Here is a 21,470-nt window from a genome sequence, read left to right as displayed (position 1 = left end):
CTTGTCCTGTTTGCTAATATTAGAACAGGTATATGGGTTACTTCTCTATGTAGCTGTTGTCTCTGCTATATGTGTGTCTCACCAAAGAGAGGGGGGAAAAAAGAACAAAAAGAGCCATTTTCTGTTCATGGTAGTTTGTGTGATAAAACTCCCTAGTAATATTACTGATACCTGTCTATCACATCTTCTATCTACCTTTCCATTTTACACTGTTATGGCTCCTGCTGTTACATATAATATATAAATCATTGGATTAAATGCAGTAAAAAGTAACAGAAGAGTAACCATGGGACCCATATCTTGTGTGTCAGTAGTGTACATAATGATTAGGCAGCCTTTGCTCTCTCTTATCAGTTAATGTTTAAGAATTCTGTGACAATGTCTCAGCTTCACCAGTGGAGGAAAGAGTGCTTCCACCAAGAAAGCATCAACCCCAGAAGCAGTAGTATTTCTCTGAAATGCTTGAATGCTCTCAGGCAGAACAAGAACTGGACTCAGGCATTCTTCATTCTGTGCTCAATGGTAACCATCCAGCTGCTGTAATAAACAGTTCATCCTCTAGCTGTATTCTGAGTGCAGGGAATTCAGCTGTGGCTTTTTTTGCTTTCTGGGAGGGTTGAGGTTTTTTGGGGTTTTTTTGATTTTATTTATTTAACTTCTCTCTGTAAATTTCTTGGCTGTGTGTTACAAATGGATAAAAGCACATCCATGTTACGCAGAGCAGGACATCTAAGCCTCAGGAAGGTAGATTTTCCCTCAGTATTTGCTGTTTGATAATTTATGGATTTTCGATTTGTAGCTATTTGGCAGCACCACCGCCTATATACCCTATTGGTAGATAAACTTCATTAATTAGAAGTTAAGGCCATTAATACATTGTTTTACATCACAATGTTAACTCATTCTATAAGAACCTAAAAATAAGCTGAGCTTTAAGAGCTATGGAAATCACTGTTAATTATCTGTTCCTTCACAGAATGTAATTGCATCAAAAGAGTACATTCACTTCAGTCATAGCACACTATAAAACACATAGCTGCTGATGATACAAGCAGCTTCTCATTTGCAAGGTACTTAGTCAAGAATTCCACGCTGGTGTTGCTTTGAAGCATGTTTCTGATTGATAGGATTTTGGTGGAACTATAATGCAGATGTGACCTGGTAGAATTTCAGTGCTGAGAAAAGATTTAATTTACATTGTGAGTACTGGTTTGCTAATAGGACTCTGTAACTAAAGTAGTATTGTACATAGGCACACTTAAACCAATGTGAAAATATTTGTAAATATAGTTTATATCTGGTTCTGAACTCTGTATTATCCTTACCTGAATTCATACAGTCAGATCTAACAGCTACTGATGAGATTCACTATCTCAACCTATTAAGTTCACTCCGTTTAAAAGTTACAGTCACCCAAGAGTTTTAAGAAGAGCTGCCATGCACTTTATCCTCCAAGATCTCAGAATAGCAGGCCATAACTACACACCAGCTGGGCAGGGACATGTATTTCTTTTAAGATATGTATAAATGTAACTTTTCTTGTAGGCTATCTTAATAATCCCTTGTTTTCCTGCTTTAATGTTTGTTGAATGTATTTAATTCCTGTCTTGTTCCTCCAGGTGGAGGATCAGGACACCCACACTCGAGGAGATATCACCTTCCTCCTCAGTAGAGAATTCATGACTACAAGTGGCCAACTGGGATGGTGGAATAGTGCCACTGGGATAATTTTTGTTTTTGAAAGCCTGTTTTTAAGAAATTTGCAGAGTTGCTGAACAGTGTGACTGGGGAGGAAATCACACAAAGCTGAGGCTGTTCAGCTTGTTAATCACTTATCATGTTAGGTCTAAGCTTGTTATGAGACCAGAATCACTAAAACTTAAGTTGCAGGTATCTGAGGCACAGTAACATCTCAGTGTAGCTACATTGCTTTATCCATTTGACAAAGGACAGTCTGAATTGTTTTTTATAACATTGTGAGGTATTCCTGCGTGTAAATTTAAGACTTAAACTATAATTTTTGCATATTTTTGTAATAGTTGTTTGTATTACAATACTTTCCTCATCATGAATAATGTCATGTCTATGCTGTATTGTGGTTTATGTCTTGATTGTGGATTACATCTTTATTTTAAGGATTATCCCATTGTTACTGAAACCCTGAAAAGTTTGAAGCATGACATCACTGAATCATCTGCCAGTGAAAGTGTGATCTTCTTGTAAAATGTAACACTTTTATACAAAGGAAAAAAATTTCATTTACATTTGATACTTTTAGTTAAGCAAATTTATACTTCTAGTTAAGCAACTTTTTATAATTTTTTTCAACTAAGGAAAAAATGTATCGTGCTTTACTTCTATGGTGAATAATAAATATGAGAACTCAATATTTCTTTTCTGTTCCAAAGTCTAATTTAAACACCTTCAAAATTGTTTCTTAAAAATTTGTATGTTTTACTTTGTGATTCACTTTTAGAAATATATGTATTTGTTTAGTTCTAAAATCAAGGGAGCATCAACAGAGGAGCTGGGCTCTTCTCAGTGGTGCCAAGCAATAGGACAAGAGGCAATGGACAGAAACTGATGCACTGAAAATTCCATCTGGATGTGAGGAAGAACTTCTTCACTGCACAGGTGACTGAGCACTGGAGCAGATTGTCCTGAGAGGCTGTGGAGTCTCCCTCGCTGGAGATGTTCAAGAACCATCAGGACACAGCCCTGTGCCAGGTGCTCTGGGATGACCCTGCTTGAGCAGGGAGGTTGGACCAGATGAGCCCCTGTGGCCCCTGCCAGCCTGACCTGTTCTGTGATTCTGTGATTATTCAGTTAATGTTGTTTCTTAGGCCTTGTGCAGGTAACTCCTTTGAGTCAACTGTCAGTGGAACTTCATTCCTGTTTAGTATCCAGGTGATGTCAAAATGAATAGCACTGTCAGACATCCATAACTTCATACTCAATTTCCTCACATGTATTTTTGTAACCCACTAAATATATTTTTCATACTCTGTATATAGCAACATTTCAACTACATAAATAAGCAGTAAGGATTTCTTGTTTTATTAAAAGTTTGAGCAGAGAAGCACAGTGTCTTGATTTGCATTTCAGGAAATGCACTGTCATCATAGAGGTATTCCTGCTTCCTTTTTCAATCTGTTTGCCTCTGGCTGTAATTGTACTATCATTTTTTTTACTATCGTTTTTGTCCCTCCCCTCCAAACCTTTTGAAATAATGTGGTCTGAATTTTATGGAAACTTCTGTGGTTTCAGGGGTTTCATGATGTATAATAGTGTATTTTAAAAGAATGTGATTGTGTGCCAGAATTTGTTGGTAATTCCCTCTTCAGACTTTGATATGAGAAAGGATGTCTGTTGTCCTCAATAAACAAAGTTAAATACAGTTAGAGTGGGAGTTTTGCTGTGCTAGCTGTGGTATGAATTGTTGGTAATAATTACCCTGACTACTGAAGAATTGATAGCGTCTCTGTGAGGTTGTTTTTCTTCCTAATGTTAGACCATAAGCAGAAGCTGGTTATTATTATTATTTCTAAGCCAAAATATTTTTTTTCCACCAGGAATAGTAGAGGGAAAGCAGAAGCACGAATAGGAAACATAGAGGTGCTTCTTTCCCATCTCACTGAACTTTGAATTGTTCACAATACCACAAAGCTTATGGACTCTAGAAAGAAAAAACATGACCAGTTTAATAGGGTTTCCTTAATAAGTGGACTACAGGGTTGTTTTGAATGGCTGCAGAACAGAAGAAAGACATGCAGATTTGAAATGAAGGAAGGTATGTTTGTGAAGAAAAGCATTCTTGCTCAGCTGTACTTAGTCTTCTCTAGCCTGTGCACTGGGTAGCTGCCTTTCATCTAATGTTCAGTGAAACTGTGGATTGATTTATTAGTTTTATGTGTTCCCCTTCTGGCAGGGAATCCAGAGAACATTCTGTAACACCAATAATTTAGTCAACAGTGACTCAGCAGAAATTGTGACATGGTCATTATGAGAGTGACTGACAGGAACACATCTATCAACTTTCCTCTTTATGTATCCTTCCTCTCAATTTACTGTGCTCATTTGTGACACCATCACACTGGGAATCTGAACCAGGACTGAAGAAAACCCTGAAACAGCGAGTTAATCTTAGGATGCTGTAGCACTGCAATTATCAAAATGTATAGTTTATGCTTCTCCTATAAAACAGGAGACTATCATTTTAATTGCTCTGGTATCTTAGCAAGTGCTGTGCTGAGATGGAGGGGAGCAACAGTTCTAAAGCTCTACAGATCTTTTTGCACCATGCTGTCTGAGCAAAATTGTAAGGATGCTCCAAAATATGTTACTATATAAGATGGTTTTATTTCTATGCTGGGGAGGAATGTCAGCAGTTTACATGACTCCCCATTGGCAGCTAAACTGGGACACAGGCTGGTATATGCTCCTTCACTTGGAAGTTTGGTGGGACATTCCTCTGTGGTGCAGAGCCTCTTCCTTAGTATCTTTTGGCTCTATGGAAGCATGGTCAGCCCAGTAAATATGCAGAAACCTTGGTGTGTTTCTGCCATAAAGGCATGTGATGCTTGAGAGCCCAGGAATGCCATGAGGTTTTGTGAGGCTGCTGAGGCTGCCCTCAGGTACACATTGATGGCCTGGTAAACCTCTCAGTGTAGGTCACTCAGGATGGCTGAGGTTACTGATACCCTGGTAAACTCCTTGGTGTGGGTCACTCAGGATGGCTGAGGTTACTGATACCCTGGTAAACTCCTTGGTGTGGGTCACTCAGGATGGCTGACGTTGCTCAGGACGGTGCTCAGGTTGGTGACTATTACAAGCACCAGTGTTCCTGGTGTCCCTGGTGCAGTGGTGACTGGCAGCTCCATGCCTGCATCCTGGAGGCACTGCCAGGCTCTCCTCTCTGCCCAAAGGGTTTTGATTGCCTGCAGCTGGGTGACCTTGGATGCAGCTGGTCGGTGAGGAAGACCTGTGTGAGAGAGCTGTGAGAAGTCCTCTGGGAATCCCTTGGCTCAAGAGCAGTGTCTAAGCCAGGTCCTTGCCCTTGGTGCTTGCCTAGTCTACTTTGCAGGAATTCAGTCCTGTGCCTGTCTGATTCTGCATTTCCCTTGATGATTTGACTTCTTTGTGTGACATGAACATCCCTCATCCCCATGGACTTGTCCAGTGATCACAGGACTGCTGTGTGAAGCTGGTTCCTGCCATCACACCTGCTCTGCTGTTCTTCAGGTACAGTGGGGCTGCACCCTCAGCAGTGAGGTCACTGCCCTGCATTGCCCCTCCACTGCTGGCTTGCCTTCCCTTGTGGAGCAGGCCCCTTGCTGCTTCATGACAGCTTTAAGACCCTGACAGCACAGGGGGTCAGGAAGTTTGGCTGAAATTACCATAGTACTCGTATAGTGTCAAAACAATGGATACAGTCTGTGGGCTGAAAACAGCTGGAAAGACTGAAAATGGTTACAAACCAGCCAAGTGTCCTTGTGTATGCCTACAGAATTAGGACCTTGCTTTCATTGCTTTCCTAGACCCTGCAGCTAACACTCAGACCTTTCCCACCTGTAGCCAGGCTGATGGGTTCACTGTGCTTCAGCTGTGCCCACCACAATGTTGGTTCAGAACACAGAACCTCATTTGTTAAAGATTATGTTCTTGAGACTGATACTTGTAGAGCTTTCTGGCTTGTACTGCTTTTGGAGCCCTAGGCTGGTGATCAGACATTAAGTTTAGCCTGCAGTTTTTACCTAGAAGTGTGGCATTGAGACAGTACATGATGAGTTGAAGAGCTGTTTGTAAAAAACAGGGGCAGCTGGCAAGGTATTTCTGTCTGAATGCTTGCCAGCCTAAATTTATTTAATCTTACTACAAAATTAAGGTCTGATATTTGGTTTTGCTGGTGCCAACTGGGAAAATACATCTTTATTTTATTAAAACCCTCGACCTTACAGTCTGGAGTATTTGTTCAGGTAAGGAATCCCAATCAGTTACTGATGCTGTACTGGGTGCTGCTCATTGCCTGGGTAGCAGCTATGGTAGTGCACAGCTTGAAACTCACTAACACACATGAAATCAGAGTGCAGGCAGGACATCAGCTCCAGCAATTGCAACTGCTGTCTCCCATACCTCTGAAAACTACAAGTATACAGCACCAAGCCTGACAGAGTCAGGAAGGGTTTGGACAATGCTCTCAGGCATCTGGTGTGACTCTTGGGGATGATGATGGACTGGGCCAGGGGTTGGACTCAGCGATCCAACTGGGCATTTTCTGTGAAACAGGAAGACAGGCATTTCTTCAGGGCAAAGAACTGCTCTGAGTGCAGAATTTCAGTCACACTGAGTTGTATTCTGCACTAGGTGTTCATGTTTGTTATAAAAATTGTATCTTGTCTATAAACTTCACTAAAAGACTCTCTTTGATGGTGATATTTGTATAACCGTTTACCATTCCTTTGGAGATGAAGGATTTGATTTGGTGATCAAACACAAGCACAAACCTCAAAGTTACACAGGCCAGGGAAGCAAGGACAAGACAGAATGCAAGGGGTGGATGCACACAACCCATCAATTTAGTATTTTGAAGCTTTTGTGTTTGCATTGGGTCTTATTTTCCCAGTTACACATTAGATCACTTATTAAATGACCTTTTATTAGTAGTGGTCACATAGATAAGCATGGATATATAAATTGTTAATATAGTTAATATAGGCCTAATCTTTTTTATATTAATACATTGATATTTCAAATGTATCAAGCTTCTTTTTTTCATGCCAGAAAACACAAGAAATACTAGGCACAGAAACCAATCCTGAACATAAGCTCTCTGAAAATGCTTGACAGCTGCAGTCATTTTAATAGAAATTAGTGCACCCTGTCTCAAAAATTAGGTAGCCCAGTCTGCAGCTGATTTTTGGACTAATATTAAAGAACAAAACTGTACTATGAGAGCTGTTCTGATATCAATGTGTTTCCTAAATATGCTTTATGTGGCTTTAAAATTCATTAATCAGTGAAAGGAATCATAGCTTTCAGAAAAGTGATGAGAAACTTGCATGGCATTTATGGCATTTGGAAAATTTAGATCAAGGCAATCATTCAGGAGTTACCTTCATCATATTCAGCTTTATTTTAAGCTAGAGCTTGGTTGTTAATAGCAGAAGCAGCCTCTGTATCTGCTTCCTTATAATACTAGACCAAAACTAGACCAAAACTTCTAGGTTTTAAAAATAAATCAGAAACCTTGACCATATACTGATGTGGAATACACTTAATGAAGATTTGTTTGTAGTTTTATTGACTACCTGAATATCTAGGCTTATCTTGTAACTGTGATACCAGTGCAAGTCTAGGCATTGTGGTTTATGCTTTAAAGAAAGATTAGATTTTGATGATTTCCTGAATTTTTTGAACAAAAGAAATACTAACCTGCAAATTCAGCCTTCTTTTGTTTTGAGGAGAGAATTATTTTGCTTCTTTGCATTGCTGGTTACTATATTAATTCTTGGCAACAAATAGTGCTATAAGAAACTTTTGCTCCAAGCAAGTTAAAAAACAGCATCAAAGAAAAAATATTAAGTGCTAACAGGAGTCAGTTTGCATGTCTTAACACTTCCTTGTTGGGAGCAGGAAAGAAATCCCAAATTTGTCACCGTGCATTTGTTTACACTAACGTGTTATTGCTTAATCATTCCACCATCCCTCTCCCTCATAAACACCCCCATCTGCCTGTAGGAAGAGTCCAGCTTAGCAAGGCTGCTAGTTTATGATGCTAGAAATTAGGAAGGAGTGGGGAGAGGAGAAGGCAAAAAGAAGAAAGAGAAATGAAGCTTTTCTACTGTGCCTATGATGGAGGAGAGCAGTGTTTCAGGGAGGTGTTAATGCTCCCTAGGAGCTGCAGCTGGTGCCAGCTCGAGCATTTAAACTCTGAGAGGATGAGTGTCCAGCCTGCTCTCTGTGTGCTGGACATGATCTGTCCAAATCAGTTGTGCTCTTGGGTCTGTGAGGGTAGCCTGTGTGAAGTTTCTGTAAGACACTCTGTAGCATTCTTCTCCCATACAAAAAGTTTTCTTGCTCTTTATATGACTTCAGTAAAATCCCTAAAGGGCCAGAGGGAGCCCTGATTTTATTTTTTTTCTGAATTCTGTTGGCTTTAAGTTGAGACTACCAGAACAGAAATTTAAAAGTAATTTTACAGAAGAAAATTAAGTGGATATGAGGCCAGGGTAGCTTGAAAAACTAAAACTTAAAGGCCGTGCTTTGTCTTAAACAGCTTGTGCAACTTATTTCATATGAGCTGCACCCTTTTAGATGTGTTAGGCTGACAGTGCTGAGAAATTAGCCCAGGCCTTCTGACTTCTGGTAGCTTCCCTGACTGCTGGACTACAAACTGGCATGACAGATTGCATCCAGCACAGTAGGCTGCAGAAAGTAGTTAATGGAAAATAGACTGCTTTGATGTTCACTTCTGGTGGGCTGATCCTCTGGTTTAAAGGCTAAACATCTATTGTCCCCAGTAGGAGTTTTCTTTATGAAAAAACTTTCACAAAATCTGTAATTTCCATTTTGTTTTCTGAGACTGTGGTTTGCTCTATTTCTACATTCAGTAGCCAGCAAATATTTTCAAGAGGGAATTGTAATTTTCGGGTCTCTAACTTCAGAGGCCACAGACATGGCTTTATTTCTCAGAAATAAGCGAAGCATCTGTCCTCTTCTGCAAAAGCAGATGTCTCCAAAGTATTTCCACCAGAGCACCAGAAATGAAGGCACCTAAACACCCTGCCTACTTTGCTGGAAAATGGGGCTAAGCACTGCAGAGATGCACCTTAGAAAACAGGCTCAGCTAGAATTAAAATGGGGGAGGGTGAGGAGAGTGAGAGCAAATACAGTAACAGCCTATGATTAGAAGTCTTAACAATGACAGTGAGTTCTGTTTAATTCCTAACTGCTTAAAAGCAGGCCTGGGGAAATGCTCTGCTTAGAAATGTCATGGAAAGTGCAGCTGGTCCATAGGCTTTATCTTGAAAAGCAAAGGATCTTTCCCATTTTGCAGTAACACTGCCATTTACTGGGCCATACCACCAGCAATTTGCAACAATGGGAGGGAAAAAAGCTGCCATTTGACCTAGAATGCAATTTTCAACTAATTAATAAAGTGACCATTAGTGCCCGAGGGGATAATAACAGGAATAAGAACAAATTACTGTGGGGTGCAAAGGAGGCTTGGGCATTGTATTGCAAATTTCTTATGGCACTATTCTTTTTTTCCCCCCCTCACTAATACTTTTAAAGTGCCCCCACTCAACACTTGCTCCTTGTAGAACCCTTGCAAACCACATAAGAATTAGCCCTTCAAAGATGAATCAGGATCTAATTGTTGTTAACAAAGTGCCACCTGGAGAGAAATGTTACAATATACCTTCATTACAAAGCATTCAATCTCTCTCAGGCTCACAAGTCCTGGCTACAGTACAGACAAAAAGAAGCAGTTGCTAGCATTAAGATCAGGCACCTGCAATTGCTTGTAAGACACTGCCAGTCCCTGCACAAATATGCTCCTGGCATTGCATGGGACCTGTCAGAACTGCTCTGTTTATGCTGCTTCAGAGCAGGTTTTGCTGGGATCTCTCTATTTGCAGCTCTCTAACCTGTCACTGGAGCCCTCATATTGGTGGGGACATCAGGAGAAGAAGCTGCACCATTCACCCTGCATTTTCAGGATGTGCTCTAGGATATGCTCTCAGTACAGGCTCTTCTGTGTTTCATGCATTGGCAGTGCCCCAGGTTCATTTCTCTGCCTGAATGAGATTTTGCTTGTGTGTGTAGCACATCCACTACAGGTCCTGCCTGTGGTCTCACTTCCAGCCTCAGTGGTTGGAACTGAAGACAGGACCCACCAGTGTCTGTCACATTTGTGGCTGTGTGTCCACAGAAGTCAAAGTCAAGTGACATCACCCTTGTCTCTTGTGAGAATTGCAGTGGACTGTTCTATAGCAGACTGAAAACTACTGTCCACAAGCTCATGCCTTGTTAGAAAGTCAGGGAGTTGTCTTGTCTGGGAGCTAATCCCCCCAAGAAACCAACAACAGACTGGCTTTTGGCCAGTTAATCTGCCTATTGTGGCCAGCACAAAGAAGGGACAGACACTGGTAGCTGGAAGCAGGTGAGGGAACACAGAACCTTCCCTTCCCTTTGGGAGAAGGACTTGCTCCACCTTAAGGTGGAACCAGTCTTGAATCCCAAAAGCATTTTGTTAAAGTTGTTTGGTTTTTCTTTGTAAGCAGTGGGAAATATAGAATCATAGAACAGCTCAGGTTTGAAGGGGCTTTGTAAAATCAGCTCTTCCATGGGAGAAGGAGCCCAGATGAGATTATTCAGCACCCTGTATGATCACATCTTGAAAACCTCCAGTGATGAGGACCCTAGCACATCCCTGCAGAGGTTGTTCCAGTGAATGATTGTTCTCATTGTAAAGAATTTATTTAATATATTGTAAATATAGTTATTTATTTACTATCAATTGTGATTTTTGTAATACTGTGATTTATTTACTATAAATCTTTCCTGATGCAATTTGTACCCCTTGCCCCTTGTCTTCTATTTCAGTAAACATGAATATCCTGCTCATTTTGAGTGTCAGAAAGCTGGAGAGTAAAGGAGAGGTGGAAGCAATCTCCCCTCTTTCTGTTTCTTGCTCAGATTGCCCATCTGCTTACCCATCAAACTATCCACACTGCTTCAGAGAACTGAGGGACTCTCTAGAAGGGAATGCTCAGGTATCTTGGCCAGTTGATTCATTAACTGATGGATGTGGAGGCAGGACCTTCTGGAGATCTAAGCAAGGCTAACATCCTTTGGCTGCTGGTTTTCCTGGAAAAACTGCCCAGAAATAGCACATTCAGGGCCTGTTTTGTTGGATAAATAATCCCAATGCCCCACTTGCCTCATATTTTGGAACATATGTAGTGCAAATAGAGATACAGATAATTTTTTAACTCATGAAAAGCACATTATATGAATCCAAACCAATCCTTCTGGATCCTGAAAGACTTCATTTGTTAAGTGTCATTCCAAATGATCTTAACTGGCAGACACTGGCTGTATGTGCTCACCCTGCAGCTGTTTTGTAAACAGTCAGCATTACTGCTGCAATTGCAACATATGCTTCAGATTTTTCATTTTGACTTTGGCTATCATTGACCATCTCCAACTTCCACTTAAGAAGGCCATTCACTATAAAGGACCTGCACTGCTTCAACATCAGCAAAGATTTGCCAGAGGACTAAATGGTCATGACTGAAATGAAGTCTTTGGTGTAACAGGGACAGTGAGGCTGCACCAAACTAGTAAGTAAGTACCAGCTTTGGCTGTACATGCAGTGAAGAAAAGGAACAAAGCACCCCCTATGACTGGAACACCATTCCCCAAACAGCACAAAAAGAGGTGGACTTCCAAGAGCACAGTCCCAGACTTGCAGGTTGCCTTTTTGATAATGAAAATCATTGATGGCATAAAGCATAACACAGCCCAGAGCATTAAATGAGCATCTCTCAGCAGCTTGGCATTGCTTGACATTTATCAAAACTGGCTCAGATGCTCAGTCTTCTCAGGTTAAAAGTGTTCTTAAGTGGCTTTGCTAGAGTTGCAGTGCTTGGCTCTGGCAGTTAGCAGCAATGCAGTGATCTGCAATTTGTGTCTGTCTGTCCACTCATTGACACATGGCTGGTCATTTGGGAGGTTCTCATTGAACACATGTGTTCAGAGTTGATGAGTATCTAACTTGTTCTGCTGTAAGAGAATTCTGTCAAATCATTAGGATAGGGGTCAGACCTAGGAAACCTGATTGATTCCCCTGCACCTTCCTAGATCTGTCATTTACCAACTCTGTGACCCTGTTCAAGATATACCAGATTCTTGTGACACTCATCATCAGCTGAAGCACAGATCCATCTTTAGAAGTTTCTAGGAAGCTGAGAGACGTGAGAAGTGATTACTGCAGTGTGTGGCCACTAAATGTGTAGAGTATTACCCAAATGTACTGCTGAGGCCAGATACAGAGCTGTGCAAAACTAGGAGCCACTTGAAAATATCAGCAGATGACTCCCTGTGCAGCTGTTTGCTAAAGAGCTGTATTCACCTCTCAGAGATATTGTAGTTTGAAGAAGAGCAGGAAATCCTTGTGTGAATTGGGCTGAGCATCTGGGTAAAGCCCCAGAGAAGAAACTGTGAATAAACAGGAGGATGCACAGGGGGTTATCCAGGCTGCAAATCTCTGACCAAATTCATGCTCTCCAAAGAAAGGCACAAGGAACAGGGATGGAAGCATTTGCCATTTCCAAAACAGCTTGGCAGTCCCCCAGGACTGCAGACAGGCTTCACTGGAGGGTCTGTTCTTCTGCTGACACAGGAGATGGATGTACATGCAAGTCCCATTAGCATTGAAGGGAGGTGCCTGCTAAACTTTCCCACGGAGGAAAAGGCTTCTCAAGGTATCTCACGAGGTAACAGAAGGCTGTGGCTGCACATGCTGCCTCTCTCTAATGTCTGCCTGTGATACAGCTGTACACTTGCATCATTTGGGGGTATCTACTTGACATCTTGCTGTCTGTCACACAGAGACACTTTGGAGCCATGCAGCACGCTTGCCCATTATCCTCAGTGCAAGTCTATAAATACACAACTTGGATATTTACATGTAGCCTGCTTGTACACTGATCCTCTGGGTCCCAGATCGATCTGTTGTTGATTCCAAGGACCACAGTCTCCTTTGAATCCTGTTTGTTACTGAATGTTCGTCAGCAGGAATTGATGTTTTATTTTCTTTTTTTCCCCTTTTGCGGCTGTTTTTATGTCTTCTGTAGCAAGCATTAAAGTTTATTTTGGGCTGAGGAAAGTTATGCCCTTTGTAACGATGTGTTGTGGAGCTTTATTTAATCCTGTGGGGTATTTGGGTGCATTTTGTTGGGAAGGGATGGAAGGAGTAAAAGAAAAAGCTGTAGAAATAGTGGAACTGGAGATCTAGACTCCTAGAAGGTGGCAATCTGTTAATTAGTGTTCTTGGGAAAACCTGTCTGTGATGAAAATAAAGCCCCATCGTTAAAACCAGTGCATTTTCCTTTTCTGCCCCTGAATGTTGTTAACAATGTTGCACTCTGGTTAAGTAAAAATCTAAAACTGCAGTGAAGTGTTAGTAATCGGTTCCTGAGCAGATTCCCTAATGCTATTCACTTTTCCCTGCTAATCTTCCTGTGTGAGTTATAACAATGCAGCACCAAATGAGAAGGAAATGTCAGGTTATGTTTCAGGGCCAGCCTCCTGCCCACCCTCCATCTGTGCTGATGTCAGTGCTTATTGGAACATATGCTGCCTGTTGCTCACTGACCATCTGTTAGCTGAGCTGATGAAGTGTTCCCGTTGCTGGGACAACCCGGCCCTTGATTGCCAGTGGCACCGCAAACATTTTCTGCTCAGGTTTCACTTTTATCTGTGCTCTGGAATGGCAGCTCTGCCGTGGCAGGGGTTGCCCCATCCCTGCCTTTTCCCTCGGCCTGGGCGGGGAGCGCAGTCAAAATTCAGGATGCGAGTTTTGGGGCAAACTACAGCACGGCTGCAGCAGAGCTGAGGTGCCTGCCAGGACACAGCGCCAGGCATGCTTTCTCCCCATGCCAGGCAGTGGGAGCCCAGGGTCAAGGGAGCATGTCTGGTAGTGGTTAGAAAGTTTTTGTGATGGAGCTGTGACTGGCATCATGCAGAAATGCCCATAGCCCTGAAGACATGCAAGATTACAGAGGGATTTTTGGAGAAAAGCAAAAGGCAAGGGATGGGCTATTTTTCGCTTGGTTAAGAGTCACTTGTTCTGAGACTTCTGCATGTTGTAGTTGTGCCTGACAGCCACAGATTTTTTGGACATAACTGAATCCAAATGTAACAATTTTTTTTATGGTGTGGGCCTCAGTTTAAGCCACAGCAGCGATAAAACCATTTTCCCACACACAGCCTTTTAGCAGCTCTGTCTGGTGCGCTTTCCCTCTCTCTTAAAAACGTCTACAAACATTAATCAATGCTGGTGACAAGCCTGTGGGGCTGGCAGGTGGCATTCCCACTTTGCAGGGGAGAGGCGAGTGTGGGAGTTGGCACGGGACGCGCTGCCCACCTCCCAGCCTGCCTGCTGGGATCACTGCAGCAGATTGCCCCTCATTACCCACCCAGCCTGCCACGCTGCCAGCACAGCTGCATCCCAGGCACCAGGCTGAGCTCTGCCAGCTCCTGCATCTTGGATGTGCAGGGGACAGGGCAGCACCTGATCCATGAATGCTGTCGGTGAAGTGACCGCGATAGCTAGGGTGAAATGTGATAACTGGCAGGACACAGAAAGTCTGGGAACCTTAAACACTCTGAAATTGTGAGATGTCTTGGTCTTTCACTTTTTGTGCTGGTATTTCTCAGTGTTTTCCTCACTGACCCTGAGGTTTTGGTTCCTGGATGACAGCAGTCACTTACTTGATCTCTCAGCCCAGCTTTGGAACTGAAGACTATCCCATCTTTTATCAGATATATTGTCCCTTTACAGTCCCTGGCTTGCAAAAACAAATGTTTTAGTCTCTCATCCAGCCTATCCTTTCTGTTTCCTACCTCAATCCAGTCATTCCTGTAGCCTGGCCAGTCAGCTGTACTCTGGCTGGCCTTTCTACTAGCTCTCCTTACTTCTCATCCTTCTAAAATCCCCTTTTCTTCTGTTCCTAGCATAAAAATCCTCTTCACATTTTTCCCAGGTGTCTATACCATCTTTTTGTAAGGCTGAATTGTAAATTTTTCAGAAAAAAAAAGCTCTTTATTTTTCATCCTCTGCATCAATTATTGTTTTAATTAAATGACTGAATAGTACAATAATGTTGTGTGCTCAGAGACTACATGACGTGTGGTAGAGCTGGATAAGATATGATCCATTCTGACGTAATGCTAGGTGTTAATAATAATGTACAATTTCAGCAAATGTTGCTATTTCAGGATGTTCTGGCAGAGCAGGCTGGTTTTACTCACCCCAGGGACAAGCACATGAGCAAATTACCACAAAGCCAGCAAGGTTGGGGGTTTACATTGCCTCATCTGCTTTGTGGTGAGTGCCTGAGCCTTGGCTCTTATTCTGTGGCACACGTGGCTAGTGCCTTTTTCTTGTGTCAAGCTGCATGCTGTATCTCTTACCTTGCCTTTATTGTGGTTGTGATAAAAGCATTTATCTGCAGCTTATCACAATTACCAAACTCAGCCTGAGCACTCTAAATTCAAACCCTCTCTTGTGGCAACTTGTTTCATGCCAGTCGGCTTTTAAATCCACTTTGGTGTCCTTGTTTGTTGAATGGTGCAAATGTGCAAGCCTGTAGATGAAAATTGGGCCAATCTTCTCTCCAGGAATGCCATAGAGCTTGGGAGTTTTGCTATCTTTACAGACCGAGACAGCTCTGCATTTTGAATCAAAACAAAGCAGAATTTTGCTTCAAGATTTGACAGCTTGATTTTCCCTCAGTCCAAAAATGTGAAGGAAAACTGATTCATAAGCCATTGTAAGCCCCCAGCAGGATTTGTAATTCCCAACTGAAGGTGCTGTTTTTACCCAGGGCAGGACTGCACATTTTGTGCAGTTTTTAGGCCTAGATTAAACAGTGGCACTGCTTTCTACATGTGCTGAGAAGATAAATTACTCTGTGTCTTAACAGAGTGTTATTTGAATAGTGAGAATGGTCAAATGAAGAGCTTTGAAGCCTTGAGATGCAGGGTGGGTGAGGCATATACATGTAATTTACCAGCAATGGGCAATGTTTGTGTATTTCTGGGGAAGTGTAGGGGCCAAGGGTGATGTTCAAACTCCAGACAGCGATTCCCTTGCTGCCATCATGGGAATCCATCATATGGAATGATTCCTGTCCTCCTCTTGAGCAGTTTACTGCACTGGAAGGCAAGTTGTAGACATCTTACTGGAAGCACAGGTGCAGGGTCTGAGGTTGCACACACAGCCTGCAGAAAGCAGAGGGGTGCTCACAAATGGCCTGTCTGATGTTGCTCAGGCAGGTGTGGCAGAGCCAGGTACAGAAGCACTGCTGGGGAAGTTCATCAGCCGGGCAATGTTCATTGACACCATTAGAGAAATGCTGATTTTTGCCAGCCAAGAACCTGATCTCTGCTGTGACTGGAGTGTCACAGAGCTCTGCTTTATCACAGCTTTAACACATTTTCTGAATCTGGATGTCTGGATCCTGTAAGAACAATAAATGCTTGCACTTCTGTGCCCTAAGGTTGGCGGTGAGGAGCTGATGTGTGTGTTTTTGGGAAAAAAATCCTGTCCTCACCCCAGTGCCGGGCTGCCACTGATACCAGTTGTGTGAGGATTTGCCCTGGAGATCACTCCCTGCACAAATTAATTAAAAGATGCCTTAGGTAGGTGTCCAGCCAGCACAGAAGGAACCCAGCTCCGTTATTAGCCTGCAATCCCCAGTTTTCCAGCTGTCACTATGTAATACGGTCTCCCCCTCACGTAATTCCTTCCTGTAGTCCAATAGAAGTCCTTAAAAGAAGAAAAAAAAAGAAAGAGAGAGGAACAACAAGCAAGTAATCCTGTCATACGATCTGCCCCAGTAGTTTGGGGCCTGTTTCCCTTTCAGGGGCCGTGAGCATGCTTTGAGGTGCACAATAGAGATGCCTCCTCCATTGAGTGGGAGCTCAATGAGCCGAACTGGGCAGCGGCCCCGGGAGCAGCAGCAGCAGCAGCAGTGGTGCAGCGCAAAGGGCCCAACTGTTGCCTGATTTAACACTCTGCCAGCTGCAGTCCCTGGGCTGGGGGAGCAGCGGCAGCCTTTGAATATTACCTTTCAGCCAATTAGACAGATGGCCCTCCAGAGAGCCTCTGGCGTGCGCCCGTCCCTGCTGGGCACCAGGAGCTGCCTTACCTGCCCACCCAGCCGCAGGAATTTCGGGTTCTCTCTGGAGCTGCTTCCAGCAGTGTGCAGACACCAAGAGGAGTGCAGGTGCTGGATGCAGGGGCTTGGCCTAGCCAAAAAACCGTGCCTGTACTTTTTATTCTTTCAGATTGACTGAATATTTTTGTTATTTTTGTAAGCTGAAATTCTTATTTCGGTCATGTCAGTTTCTTTATGCTCCATATATTAAAGCACTCAAAAATGCAATATTAAAAGCTATACTAATTCGTGATAGAATCTGGCAGATCACATATTTATTAAAATGTGTTTAAAATAGTTTGGTTACAGAAACCAACTTGCTTTAATAACAAGTGAATTGAAGCTAAGAAGTTATGACAAAATTAATAAAATTAAAAGTGTAAGGATTATCTTTTCATAGCAATGTAAAAATCAAAACATCCTGGAAATGGGGGCTCTAATGGACAGAAAGACATTTACTTTAAAATCCTGACAAAAATTTCAAGCTGACACTCATTGCTGGCACCATTATTGAAATAAGTGATCCAAAGCTGTGTGAATAATACTTGTTTTTCCCACCAAAGATGAGAGACCTTCATGGGGTTACACTATCAGAGCTCAACAAGAAACTGTGTGTGGCATGCAAGAAAAGAGGGAAATAGGGGGGTGGTTTTGTTTCAGTAATTTGGAAGAGAAGTACTCAAGCTAAGTTAGACTGGTCTCTGAATGAGTGTGAGCAATTTATTCACCTTTGCTTTTGGTTTTTGGCTTTCTTCCTCAGTCTCTTCCATCATGATCACAGTAGGATGTTCTCTGCTTTAAACTTTCAGTGCTCAGTAATCAGGCAGTAATGATTGTCAAGGGTAATGAGACAAAATGGGGTTTCAGGTGATCCAAATGTGCAGGAGCAGTCTTCAGGTATTCAGTCCTTTTCCCACATGAAGAAAGTCTTGAGCTTAGTTTTTTAAAAGGAAACTCTCTTTTCCAAAAAACTCTTCCCTTGCAGTGTTTTGACCAGCTTCAGGCGGTGATGACAGGATTATGGAGTGGTAATATATAAGCTGGAATGAGAAGCTATTTGGAAGATCTCAGGATAGTAGTCAGACAAATAATTTAAGCTGGCATAAGTTGTCAGTATTGATAAAAGCAGTAGATCCACACTTCCTCTGCTTCTGACTGCTTGTTCTCACCCTGTGCTATTCTCTTCCTTTCACAATACTTTTACTAGCTTAATGGCAAACTAAAGCAATTCAGATGGAGCTGGGAGAGGACAAGGGTGCACCTGAATCTGCTTTCCCCAGTCTAATTCATTGCACAAAACCAAGCCCATATTTCAGTAGGCAGGACAAGGTTCCACCAGGATGGACAGTGACAGCCAGGACACGGAGAGAGCAGGGCCACTTTTTCCCTGTATTAACTGTCTTATTGCCTCCACTGAAGTTTAATTTCCATTAAAAAAGGACAGTTTACCATTCTTGGCAGCTTTGAAAGGATCACTTTTCAAAAGAAGAGAGTTAGGAGATCTCACGAGGCACAAGTGTCTTGTCCAGCCAGCAGCTGGTGAGCCAAGGTCAGGCATCCCTCTTGCTCATGGTTCCTGTGGCCAAAATTCTTCTGAAGCTCCTTGCAGGCTTTGCTACCTCTAGACTTTGTAGATATGTGCAGGTTTCCTCAGTGGGGTAGCTCAGAACTGCTAAGCATGTTTTTGTTGACAACTTTCCCTTTATCAGAGTACATAGCTCTTGGGTAAAAAAGAAACTCTGAATGCAAGTAGGGAACTGATGATTTTAAATACACCATAATAAAAACATTATACTTTCCCCCTGTGGAATCATGTCAGATATTGCTTCACAGGTCTTTTATAACATGATTATTCTCTTTTTAATCTTTCTCTGCCAAATCTCCACTGAGGTGATCTTGCAAATTGTTCCCTTCAGTCTTTAACTTGGTACAGTTTGGAGCTTGCATATCTCTGTGCATTTGAATCCATTACTAATGCACAAGCATTCATCAGTTTGGCAGGAATGGACACTACACATCTGTAATTCATAAGCTTCAAGACAGTTTTTGGTGATGATGATTCAGGCATCCACTGAATGTCCAAATTCCCTTTGGCATCAGTTGTCCAGCCATAACTTGCTGGATCCAGCAGAGTGGGTTCACATTGCAGGAATCATCTCCAAATGCCTGCTTAATGGATTGCATGCAGTTCATGCTGGAATAAGCAATCTTTGCATGGGGGAAGCTGGCTGGAGTCGATTTCATCCCTTTTGGCAGAGAAGGATTGATAATGGCATCAGTTGTTGCACTTTTAGGGACAAACAGATGGCATGTGAATTCTTGTAATTTCTGAAAGAAGCCTGATGAAAGCTCCCAGGGTTGTCCAAACACTGAGAAGTTATATTGATAATGACATTTTCTTTGCATGAGTTCTAGGGCTCCCAGTTTTCCTTTGTCTGAAAAAAACACCAACAGCATTGCATCCCCAGAAGACATGCAGGCCAATCAGTGCCCTGCATGCATCAGTCCCAGGGGAGCAGGCTATTATATTTCTGTCAGTGAGTGATGCTTTGTGGCTGTTTTCTGACTTTCTCATGCATTAGCCAAGATCTATAATTCTGCTGGGTTGTGCCCATTGTTTGAGCGTGCAGCACAACACGCATCTTCCTTCTCTGACAAGTCTTGTGTTCTTGTGGTGGTGTCTGACTAGGAAGAAAGAGAGGATCGCAGTGGAATTGAGATGTACTTCACCTTTGTGATTTATACACATACAGAGCATCTTTAAAGAAAGAATTTCATGAGGTTTGACTTGCTGATGGGACAAGAGAAAATCCTGTCTCTAATTTGGATTTCATGTCCTGCAGTTGTGTCCTTGAAATATTTGCTGGTAGTGGATCCTCTTGGATTTCTCAGTACCTTTTGTTGTTATTGTCTGGTAAATGCTTAACAATGTTTTAACTTTATGACTTTCTGCACCTTCGTATAGTTCAAATGAGCAGAGATGCCTTGTTAACACCACTCAGCCTTTGGACAAGTCTTTGTTAAGAACACAGACAGATGGGATAGTGATGGTTTCAGGGGGGCTTTGGTGGATTGTTTTTTTTTTTTTTTCCCCATCTGACTAAATAAACTAAGTCTTAGTCAAAGAGGTTTATCCATTGCTCTGTTCTTGCTGATGGGCTTAAGTCTTCCTTCTATCCTGTTAGCATTGTATGAAGAGCCATGTGCGTTCGACTTAATTCAGCTCCGAGGACTGAAAAGGCCACAGCTCACTCTCACTGCCTACTTTGATGTCTGCTGTCCTCTCTGAAACTGCTCTACACTGCACCACTTGGATGCCTATTGATTTTTACTTGGTTGCTTTCAGCCCTGTGTCCAGCACTAAATTATCTTTGGCAAGCATATCCATCAACAAGTTGTCTGGATACGTGATTTGTTCTTCCTTTGTCACCCTGGCTGATTCATACCTAGTGTCTCCTTCAAACCTGGTCCTTTTGGGCTCCAAAGGCTTTTTTTCTTCAGCTGAACTATTATTTATTGGTTTCTATTTTTCCTCTTTCTTTTTCTCCCTCTTGCTTTGAGATGAAAGCTATCATATCTGGATGGACAAAGACAGACACGTTATGAAAAATGCAAAGATAGCTTGGTATGCAAAAAGGGTTTTTCCCTATGAAATATAGAAAAATTGGGTTATCCATTTGGTATTTTTCAGTGCTGTTATTTCGGTTGCCTTTACCAGAAAGTAAAATAGCAGCACCACCAGAAGTTAGTGAACTCTTGCAGCCACAATTTCTCTATTGAAAATGGCAAGGACCTTGGTTCTTTGAAATGTTTTCCTTATGCATCAGCACATGGTGTGTTACACCTTACAGGCAATTGCTACCCCTCTGTCTTCTCAAGTGTTTCAGGTGGGGGAAGTGTTTTGGGGAGCTATGGGTTTTAAGTTTTGTGCTTCTTTTCTTTTTGAAGACAAATTGATACTACTTGGATCCTGGATTTTTTTTTTTTTTTAAGTGTCTCTTTGAACAGCCATGGCTGCTTTAACCCTTTGGCTCAATGACACCCCAAAAGATATATATTTGGCCATGGTTATTCATACTTTTCATAGTCTGGAATATGTGATGCTTCACTTCTGTTCAAGCCTCAGGCAGCATCCTGAAACAACTTAGGCAGCTTTTTTTTTCAGAAGAGTATTTTCAAATGAACAGTCAAATGTGACTTTAGCTCAGAGCTCAGCATTCCAAAATTGTGTGAATTGTTTAGACTCTCACATGCTTTCTCTGCTGTTTCAGAAACATTGACTCCTCCTCTTTCCACTGCTTACTTTCACTGATGTAACAAATTTGCAATAAAAGATGAGTACAGGAGCCAGCAGAAAAGTTCACCATCATGTAAACATAAAGAGAATGGGCACTTGTATAATGGAAATTGATAGAGTGGCATTCAATTTTCATTTATTTGGTTACTATCTTGGAAAAGCTAATCAGATTGACAGCAGTAATTTTTCATCAGACTATTAAAACACATAGATAAGTTCTG

The 21,470-nt window shown here is 42.1% G+C and overlaps 1 protein-coding gene across 2 annotated transcripts in view; it reads left to right on the top strand.

The window, feature by feature from the left end:
• Nucleotides 1–21,470, top strand: part of FAM120B (family with sequence similarity 120 member B) — an 88,404-nt gene that overhangs the window by 44,056 nt on the left and 22,878 nt on the right. The window contains exon 10 of one of the 2 annotated variants that reach the window (XM_079299329.1): nucleotides 1,620–3,402. The exons of the other annotated variant lie outside the window; for it this stretch is intronic. Coding sequence (XP_079155455.1) covers nucleotides 1,620–1,672 — 53 coding nt within the window. The 3' untranslated portion in view covers nucleotides 1,673–3,402. Of the gene's footprint in view, nucleotides 1–1,619; nucleotides 3,403–21,470 lie in introns of those variants that run through there. 2 annotated transcript variants of the gene reach the window in all.

The sequence above is a fragment of the Erithacus rubecula genome (assembly GCF_903797595.1).
Source record: "Erithacus rubecula genome assembly, chromosome: 2".
In the NCBI taxonomy this organism is placed as follows: Eukaryota; Metazoa; Chordata; class Aves; order Passeriformes; family Muscicapidae; genus Erithacus; species Erithacus rubecula.
This window is presented reverse-complemented; position numbering and strand designations above follow the sequence as displayed.